The 10,983-nt window shown below is 40.4% G+C and overlaps 1 protein-coding gene across 1 annotated transcript in view; it reads right to left on the minus strand.

Annotated features, from left to right (window-relative positions):
* The window catches only part of PDE3A (phosphodiesterase 3A), a 327,252-nt gene extending 316,889 nt beyond the window's left edge, over positions 1-10,363 (minus strand). Inside the window, exon 1 of the mRNA XM_047787451.1 lies at positions 9,256-10,363. Coding sequence (XP_047643407.1) covers positions 9,256-10,224 — 969 coding nt within the window. The 5' untranslated portion in view covers positions 10,225-10,363. The remainder of the gene's footprint in view (positions 1-9,255) is intronic.
* Positions 10,364-10,983: the final 620 nt, after the last annotated feature.

Here is a 10,983-nt window from a genome sequence, read left to right on the forward strand (position 1 = left end):
AATAAATGCATACTTTAAAAAATAATTCTATATGCCTACAGATATAAAGAATATGCCAGATATTAAAAAAAGCCATTTTCTCATCAATTCTCAGTGTAATATTGGAACTATACCTAGAGTTAATGAATTCATAGAGTTTGAGGCAGGGAGATGGAAGGAAGGTGACATTAAAAGTTACTTTTTCATCTGTACATTTTTCTGAGTTCACCCTGAGGTCTGAAATCACATAGTGCTCCGAAAGCCACCTAATCTCAATTCCTAGTTTAGAAATTCCACACTACCAAAATCTCCAGTCCTCTCTATACACAAAATGGAACCGTTTTTCATTCCGTGTATCTATGAGAGTGGTGTTTACATAAGCAATAGTAAGGAGTCATCAGCCCTTTACAGACACTGTCATAATTTTCATCCATTAAAGCTACTAGCAGGTTTGTCACTTCAGTTTCCTAAGTTGCCAAGATAACAACCCACATTATAAACATGAGCACTTTCATTTCTAAAGAGACATTAGATAACCCAATTGCAGACTAATCACCATGAACACTACTGATTACGTGTTCACATGGTATACGTAAGCTATCCCTATTAATGAGTCAAACTTTGAAAGGCATAACTCATAATTAGCTGGAAATCGTGACTCCGTGTTATAAATCAGGTTAACAAAAAGGTTCCTTATGAAGGACTCTAACTGCCCCTCCAATTAAAATCAACAAATTTTAAAACATGTGCAGTAGCGTGAAACGAAGGAAAGTGGGAAAAGACTGATGTGCCAATTATTAGAATTATTAGAATGTTAAGTGGGACAAAAATGAGCTAACAAGATTTTCTATAAATGCAAAACAGTTGTATATTAAGTGCTATCATTCAATCTACATGGATTTTCCATTATAATGGGAGAGGTGACATTAACATTCCGGTATTTCCCCTTTTAAAAAAATGTCCCCAAAGGTAGTCATTAACCACATGTATCTCCCAAGCACTTGAAATGTGGTGACACCAGACTATGCTGTAAGTGGAAAATACACACCACATATTTAGACACATACAAAAAGGAGAAAGCAAAATATCTTGATTTTTATGTTGATTTTACATTGACATGATACAATGGATTAAATTAAACGGTATCATCACAGATTCCATCTGCTGTGGGTTTTTTTTCTTTTCACTTTTTTAAGAGACAACTAGAAAACATAAAATTCAATACATGCTCCTGTTGTATTTCTATTGGATAGCACTTATCTATACTGTTTACAGGACTGTTTTCATCAAAGCCACTGGGTGACACTGTTTCTCCACTAAATTGATGCAACGAAAGCAATTTCCTGGCAGAGCAAAAAGTCTTACGTGTATGTAGGCATGCACGCACATATACACACACACACACAACAGACATCATGTGCTCCTTATAATTATTCCTACTCTTAGGGTGAAAAATCATGAATACACTTAAATAATTTTATCACTATTTTATTAGCAAGACAGGCAATACTTAAAATCTGTAATAATCACAGATTCCTCAATAATAAATGACAGCTCTAATCAAATCAAAAAGGCAGAAACTGTTTGGTCTGTGACTTTTTCCAAACACCTTCCCATCTCTAAGTAGTAAAGCCCTTCAAGACCTCCTATAACATCCCATCCTTTTTACTTACATTTTAATGGATTCCTACGGAAACCATGCAAAATAATTTAGATGAACAAAAACCACCAGCTGTTTTTGCTAACAAAGAAACGCTTCACTGATGTGCAGATAACTTTTTGCCTTAAAGTTTGAAATCCTGAACATTTTTAAATCGATTTATTGAAAGACAAATGAAAACAAAAATCAATATTTAAACTACCATCACACACTCTTCTTTGGTGAAATTAAGACTCCACCAAGTTAGACCCTGCAATGCAATTGACATGCATTTCTGGGACAAAGTCCTGAATAATACATTCCAAAGGCTTTCTGTTAGATGATCAGAAAATTCATTTTGTAAGGACTCAAAAGAGTTTGTGTTATTTGTACATTCAATGGGTTTTACTCAACCTTCTAATTCTGAATGAGAAGTTAGAGTTGGCTCCACGTGTAAAATCACAAATGATACATAGGCTTAAAATGACCTGCCTGACTCCTTTCCTATCTATTCCCTCAGCAGCAGATTCAAGTCCAAGAGAGAACTGGATAAAAGCCAACATTTTGCCTCAGACTGCCTGCATACTTTTAGCTGACTCTCTCTCAGTTTCCTTCCCTCTAAAATCAGACTAATTCTAGTCTCCTAACTACAGGCTGCACAGAATTAAGCCTTTTAAGATTTTAAGATCTCAGTGCAACAAGTTACTTATAGCCACAGCTTAATTTTACCTCAGCAGAGGAAAGCAATCATTGTGCTACCTTAAAGTATAACATATCCTAAATCATATGTTTTACCTTTATTTCAGAAGTCCTATCAATGTATACAAAATTAATTTCCACTTCAAAGGAAAAAAACTTCTTTATCAAAATATAAACCTGCTCAAAATCTAGAACATTTATGTTTAACTGTTATATGCTGAAAACCTTCTGAAAGTCTGTGAAAATAAAAACTTTTTTCCCCAGAAAAATGAACAGATACAGTCTTCCATAAAATTTCAGAGAAGAGATGGACAGTTCTGGATCTAGATTTAAAACTTGCTCTAAGTTATTATACACATTCCTTCAACGATTAGCTAAGAGGTCATTTAGATATTTTACTCTGATTTCCCCTTTCTTTATTGCTGATGTCTCATTATCCTAACTAGGCGTTAAGCTCTCGAGAGCCAGCCTGTGTATAATTTGTAGCACAAGGCTTAATGCACAAACAAAATATGTTGATATGACATTTTATAGGTTCACTGACCAAAGACCTTTATAAATAACATTAGCTAAGGATTGAATCTTCTTTTAAAATAGTGTGCATTTTGGGTGAACACGTACAGTCAACTAATGGTTTTGACTACCGTTATCTGTCAAATCTTTCTCTGAACTACGACTTAGGCGTATCTTTAAGATTTTTCTCCACCGGAGATCAAAACTGTGTTTGTTTTTTTTTTAAAGGATACAAACGAACTTATTTGCAGAAGAGAAAGAGATTCACAGACTTTGAAAACAAGCCCATGGTTACCAAAGGGGACAGGTTGTGGGGAGGGATGGACTGGGGGTTTGGGACTGGCATATGCACACTGAGGTATACAGAAGAGTTGCCAACAGAGACTTGCTGTATAGCACAGGGAACTCTACCCAATATTCTGATAATCTAGGTGGGAAAAGAATCTGAAAAAGAAGGGATGTATGTACACGTATAAATGAATCAATTTCTTGTACAGTAGAAATTATCACGACATTGTAAATCAACTACACTTCAATAAGACTTTAAAAAATAAAAATAAAAAGGTTAACGCCCCCCACAGATCAAATCTGTGTATTTTATGTTAACAACAGTGCAAACATACATTTTCAGTAATTCCTACCTATACATATTTAAGGATTTAAATATGTATTTAAATTTAAGGATTTAAATTTCTATGTAAAGGAATAATGCTCACTTGAATATTAACAGAGTACCTCTTTAGGTGCAAAAATATGGTGTAAGATATTTTCAAGCAAAAAAAGCCAACAACAAAAACCATAAAACAAAAAATAGGAGAATATATGAGTAGGTGTAGTTCAAGTGTCTAAATCTTCTGGGGTTCATTCTGATTTGATAGAGCTTCACTGAAAACATGAATGTAGAAAATAAACACAAATTGAGTTTTCAACCTAATATATTTGAGGCTTTTTAAAAAAAAGTCACAATTTATCACGCCCAGAAAAGGGAGGTGGAGACTCCATGCAATAGGGGACACTTGGTCAACAAAAACAATTCACCAGAAACACGCAGGAGTGGCCATAATTTCACTAAGCTAAAGAAACTTGACCTATACAAGAAGGTTTTCTGAAAAACCCAACTCACACCCCTGAGCCCCAAATAAACTCATTCTTTTGGTAGATTAAATAACAACTTTTCAATGAGGCCTACATAGACTCCGTTGGGCTGTTAATGGCACAAACCATATTAATTGAAAATCTTAAAATATACTATATAGGCCTATTTCTAATTTTGAGGTTCATAAACATCCTACTGCAACATAATAAGTGAGAACTTATTTAAAAGGGAAGTGAAATTAAATTTGGTAAAGCCTTTAGACTCCTGAAGAGATTCTTCTCAGAGCTATATTTCCTAATAGAATACAACAAATTCACACAAATGTCACTACAGATATAATGAATGTTTTTTCATTCCAGTGTCACTCACCCTTGCCTGCCTGCACCCCCTCCCCCCAGGCTTTTCAAAATGTATTTCATACACAGAGTCACTGTTCTGGTTGTTTATTTAATTAACATGACAGCCCAGCATACACAGCATTTCTTTCAGTTCTACAGTTTTAACTTTTTTACACTTTAGACTCAATACAGAAAGAGTAAAATTACTGTTTGACTGCCTCCAACCTCTGTAAATTTATATAGATTCACTGACTATTTTTGTCAGTTAAGTTTTTTCAGTATGCTTTAAATATCTACATTCGCCAAGTAAAATCACAATTTTGTTCCCACGCACAAAAAAAATTCTTTCCCTTCACCTTTCCCAAAGGATAAGAAAATCTTTTTCCTTTTTAGTGTTTTCAGAAGTTGGCATTAATTAATTTTAATTCTGTCAGCAGGTCATAAATAAGCAATATTGTTCTTTGTATCGCCATAAGCTGTGTTCTACTGAAATGTAATAGAAGCTACAATTGAATTCAAAACCCATGATTGTTTCCAAAATTTATTCAATTTGAGAAATATGTTATACTGAAATGTATTTAAGGATTTCCTGTACTTTCCTAAGAAATGCTTCTGTATTTTAAATCTATACTGCTAACACAAGTAAGCTATACCTTTTAACAAAGATGTAAGAAGGCCTACCATAGGCCTAGCACTGAAAACTATACCTACTATATATTCTGCTATTTTTTGTTTCATCATTCTTGTTGTTGGCTTTTTTGCTTGAAAATATCTCTCTTACACCAGTCATAAAAACCTTGATTCTACTTTTTTTTTTTTAATTTTATTTTTTTTCTTAGTGCCACAATCGCAGCATATGGAAGTTTCCAAGCTAGGGGTTGAAACAGAGCTGCAGCTGCCGGCCTATGCCACAGTCACAGCATCACGGGATCTGAGACTCATCTGTGACCTACACTACAGCTCACAGCATCGCTGGTTCCCCGATTCACTGAGCGAGGCCAGGGATCCAACCCGCAGCCTCACGGACGCTGGCTGGATTCGTTTCCACTGTGCCATGAAGGGAACTCCCCCTTGATTTTACTTTTGATAACCATACACCAGACTCTTAATTATCACATCTCTACAAAAATCTGCTAAAGATTTTTTTTTTCCTCTTTTTAGGGCCACACCCGTAGCATGTGGAGGTTCCCAGGCTAGGGGTCTAATCCGAGCTACAGCTGCAGGCCTACACCAGGGCCACAGCAACGAGGGATCTGAGCCGTGTTTGTGACCTACACCACAGCTCACAGGAATGCCGGATCCTTAACCCACTGAGTGAGGCCAGGGATCGAACCTGCAACCTCATGGTTCCTAGTCGGATTCGTGTCCAATGTGCCACGAGAGAAACGCCAAAAGATGTTTAAGAGCTTTCAGGACCTATGCATGGGAAACAATTCTGATTTTTTAATTACACGATGTGAAGTACAGATTTACACCTTTCTGAGACTACACTCTTCACCAAGAATTTTGCCATCAAGTGGTACAAATGCATTCATGGTGAGAGGCATGTGGCTTGTGTTTCTTCTATGTGAAACCACAGGCAAAAAAATATTAAATTCATCTTAAAGTGGAACCAAAGTAAAATGGCCTTGGTTTGGAATCTTTCAAAAATGCTTTACAAGGTGGTCCCAGTTATTAGAGGGGGACAATTGACCAATTGTGTCCTTTGATGTATAAAGAGACTAGAGAGACACCCCCCTTCAAACACAATGTCTATGTGTTAAAAATTGGAAAATTTTATGTTGAAAAAAACATATTTATTAATCATGCATAATAGCTAATAATTCAAGAAATTCTAAGGATCTTAGTGTTAGGAGGGGACACTGATTCCCTGAGAGATACATACCTGCCCTGGGACATGAACATCTCTTAGGAAAGATATACACACCTTCATGGAAACATCTGCCTTCTTAATGCTGCCAACCAAAAAAGTACAGAGCAACACACAGATTTACAAAATCTTGAGGATGGTGGGCTGGGGGGACTGCCCTCAAAGCCACATAAAAGTTACAAACTTTGTTCTTCCCTGAGAATAGATACCTGCCTGCAAAGCATCTCACAGTTACACTCCATGTGCCATTAATTCTTCAGTTGATGATTCGATCTATGTCTCCTGTCTTTGATGGAAGCCATCTTTACGATCTGTGTTGCAAAACTCCATTCTGTATGTAATATCTGATCTACTGCCTTAATTATGGTTCGGGAAGGGAGGCAGGGAGGGAGGGAAATACATCTGTCATTTGGTTTGCCTTATGGGAATTTTTATCATCTATTCTCCTTGACCTTTTAGAATTGAGTCATTGAAAAGAGAGACAGGTCCTAAACAAGTGGCTGCTATCATTCACATGGAGAAGAAAAGGCTGAAATTTTCTCACCTTTAAACCCCACAATGAGCAAGGTCCAAAGAAATTCTCTGCCAGCCTCTGTGTTTTATGTCCTTCCACCTCTATTTAAAATTCACTTGTTGCCTGAGGATTATCTCAAATTGAGAGGAGACAGTCTTTCAGAAAAGATCTCCTAATCAGGTAGCATTCAGGGCAGTGTTAACATATGTCTTTTATAATTATTTTGCTTCTTGACTTCATAAAGCATGCAAATGACACGGGTACACTTTGCACCCTTAATCAGAAGTGTGTTTCCTTGTGATAAACAGATAAGCCATTCACTATATAGCTCCTGAACTTTTCACACAGTTTGGCTAACGTATGAGATATTGCCCTGTCTTATAAGATCCTATTGCACGCTAGTTCCCACCCACTCCCCACAATCATGCTCAGCAACAACTTTCATGGCTCATATATAAAAACTAGTCTTAAGTAACACGCACACACTCACCCATGCCCTCATTAAAATTTCAAGTAAATAAATTTCTACTAAGTGTAACCTTGTTTTTCCATCCGCCAAAAGAGATAATCTCTCACTTTAGAATAGTCTTCATAAACACGGCCTTTAAAAAAAAAATGGTGACCAAAGAAACTGACCAAAATAGATAATTTTCAACAGCATTCATCAGCAAAAACATTTAAAAATGCAATGCTGTTATTTTCTTATAATTTGCAGATAATTCAAACCCCCCATTTATCAATTCAAACCAGAGAAAACCAATAAAAACCCACAGCTTAATTAACACCACTGGTTAATTCACCTAAACATCTTCTTATGTTAAATCCACCCTTAACTCCTTACTTCTAAATGTTAATGTGGAATTTCAGAAAGTTAATTTCGAGGATTAATTTAAAGTCAAGTTATTTATGATTATATCACAGATTTGCCTTAGAAATTCAGGTTCAATTTTGCAATGATTAAATCACATTTCCCCATAAATTAAGTGTGTTTGAAACATATTTAAACTAATAGTGCTTTTATTTAAAAGACATTCCCTCCGGTAACTTTGAAAAGAAATTAGAATGTGTTTTTCCCCTAATTGGTTTACCCTTAAATAGATAGGTTACTTTATTCTGCTGATTTCCAAATTTCTAGCAAAACTAAGTATCAGTCAGTGGCCTGTTTTTAACTTCATTCTCAGAGTAAGCTAAACCGAAGAAATATTTGCTTTATCTAAACAAAAAGCTAAATAAGTACATTTGTTTTAAAGCAAACATAGAGACTATGATGCTGTCATCCATTCTGCTAAATAATGTCAAACAACCACATTCTGTGTAATCAACTCCATTTCAGAAACAAACTGGCCACTACACCATATGGTGACTGCTATTTCTTAGAAATACCCAAATGATTATCCACAGAATAACCTAAAAAGAAAAAGCTCACTATGTCTTAGAGTAGTCTCTCACTCCCTAAAGTTGTTCTAATAGCACCACAGGTACACAAGCATAAATTTAAATGGGAAAGTGTAAATTTCCATTTGCTGTACATAACCAGCTCTCTGCCACCCCCACCCAAGTGTCAAATCTGCTTGGAGTAGAGAGGTGAACACTAAGTATTCCTTTTCAGATACAATCTGCATTTAAAATTAGGATTTGTTCCTTTAATGCCCCTTATAGCAGCTATAAGGGTCTCAAAACACTTAATGATAATAAGGCTACTGGTCCCCAAAATTCACTGAACTTTTATCCGGAATAACTTCACTCATAATACTAGATTCCTCCTCCTCCCTGAAATACTTATATCACCAGCAATTTAAAAATACTCTCCTGAATTAATATTTCCTGCATAAACCCATTTGAATTTCTAAATATTCACTTAAGTATGTAGATACATAAGAGAAATGTCTCTTTTTAGTTTAAAGCACAGTCCACAATTTTGACAAATTCTGATGCGCAAGAAAAACTATTCCCCAAATTGAAGTTTATAAACAAAACAGATTAGCATGTGATAATGTATGTCCCCAAATTACATTTAAAAACAAACTGGGCACCACCAAACACAATCTCAATTAAGACACTGCAAAACCAGAAAATAATCAGTACCTCACTTCAAGTATTGTTTGTTTGTACTCTAGAATATTTTTACTGACTTTCATAAACGTTTACCTGTCCCTTTAGAGGAAAGAAATTTTATAAAAAGAAATAGAAAGAAACCTAGTAAAAATCCAAGTCTTAAAAATCACCCACTGCTAAAAAATAAATAAATAAATAAATAAAATAAACTTAATTCGAACATTTCTGCTAAAGGAGGAAAGTATGTGGGCACTTAAAAGTGTCCGCCATACGCCAGGTGTAGCAAATCTAAAAAGTTGGCCCAGCTGTGGAAGACCCTGCAAATGCCATCTAGTTTTATTACTTATTCGTGTTCCTGTTGTTCAAGGTTATAAAATATTGCGTGAGAGGAGGGGGGAAATTCGCTAGTTTCCAACTAAGTCTGAAGTTAGAGCGCTTTTCTAAGCTATCTTTCCTTCTGTTCCCAGCGATCGAATCCCCTCCACTTTGTGATGGATCCCAAGGGTTTCAAGTTTTCCCCAGAGGCGCGAGAGAGGGGCTGCCGGCGCTTACCTGTTCTCTCGGTATGCAGGGCAGAGAGGTCCTCCGATGGGACTTGCTGCTACAGCCGGACATCTCGGCGGACACCACGGAGCTGGACCGCCTCCTCCTCTTAAACACCGGGATATCTTCCTTGGTCCCAGCAAGCAGCTGGGACCCAAAATGCTCCCTCGGAGCCGCCCCCGCTGACTGCGGCAAGATTTGCTCCACGTACCTGGCCAGGAGGATCCCCAGCACGCCGGCCAAGTACGCCAGGTAAGGTCTCCAGGCGACCTTGAATCTCTCTAAGGAAATGAGGGACACCGTCCTGACAGCGCTAGTCAAGGCGATCATGAGGACGCCCAGCCTCAGCCTCAGCACCAGCCATGTCGCGGCGGCCAAGCAGCTGAGCACCACCCCCGCGGCGGGGAGCGAGAGTAAGTGATCCTCCCCGACGCCCAGCCCAATCTGGACGAGCGCTTCCCCCCCGCAGCAGGCGGCCAGCAGCGCGACGGCCAGAGGCAGGCGCACCCCGGCGCGCAGGAGGTACAAGCCCATCCAGAAGAAGGCACAGAGGAGACTGAAGAGCAGCGCCGAGGGCTGCAGCCAGGGGCCGAGCGGCGCGCCGCCCCCGGGAGCACCACCCCGCGGCCCCGGGAAGACGCCCCCTTCTGCGCCCGGGGCAGCTTCCTCCTCCTCCGCCGCCGCCGCCGCCGCCGCCTCCTTACTCCGCTCCAGGTCACAGCCGATCTCCCCGCGGACTAGCCTCACCAACAGCGCCAGCAGAAAGGACAGGGAGCCCGCGTACAACGCGGAGGAAAGTTTCCGGCAGCGCCGGAGCGGCCGCAGCACCAGGTCTCCCCAGCAGCCGCGGCAACCCGAGTCCCGCGGCGGTGCGGTGGCGACGCGAGGGTGCTTGTCCCGGCCATCTGCGGGGGCCGGCCTCGCCTCCCCGTGGCCGGGCTTAGCCCCGACGCGCGCGGCCTTGCCCGGCGCTGCCATGGTGCGCTCTCTTCGCGGAGTCCCCGAGGTCCCCCAGGCACTCCCACCCCGCCACACACACACACACACACACACACACACACAGACACGCACACACGCCCGCTCGCCCTCCTCCCAATCCCACCCTCGGAATCCCTCCTTCTCCTCCCAGCCTGGGAGCGTCGAAAGTTTCAGCTTTCGGCAACTCCTGGAGAATACTAGATGCTCCAAAGAGACGCCTTCAAGTTAAAAGCTTAGCACAGGCAGAAAGAATCAGACTTCCTCTTTTTCTCTCTTGGAAAAGCTCTGCAAAATTCTCCGCTCCACCCCCACCCCCGACTTCAGTCCTCCAGTGTCTCTCCCTACTTTGGGATTTTTAAAGATTGCCCAAGGTGTCCAGCGCTCGGGGACCGCAGCCGCTGGAGGCGCGGAAGGCGCGGGGAGAGCTCGGGACCATCCCGGGCGCTACTGCGCGCGGGGCCCCCGGCAGACGGAGGTACCCCTTCTCTTCCTTTCAGCAGCTCTTTCTCTATCACTCTTTCTTTCTTCTCTGCCGATCCTCCCCGGCACGGCCCCGGGAAGCGAATCGCCATTCCCTGGGGCAGAAAGCACAGTCTCCCCTGCGTCTGTCGGTCCAGTTCATGGCAAAGGGTGGAAAAAAATGGAAAACGGGCTGAAAAATAAGCAAGAAGTTGCTAAGTCCGGTTGGAGAGAGACACAGTCCGAGAGACAAGCGGCTGCGGCAGAAGGAAGGGAGGAAGAGAGAGCTGGAAAGGAAGG

This window comes from Phacochoerus africanus, chromosome 7, assembly GCF_016906955.1.
Source record: "Phacochoerus africanus isolate WHEZ1 chromosome 7, ROS_Pafr_v1, whole genome shotgun sequence".
NCBI lineage: Eukaryota > Metazoa > Chordata > Mammalia > Artiodactyla > Suidae > Phacochoerus > Phacochoerus africanus.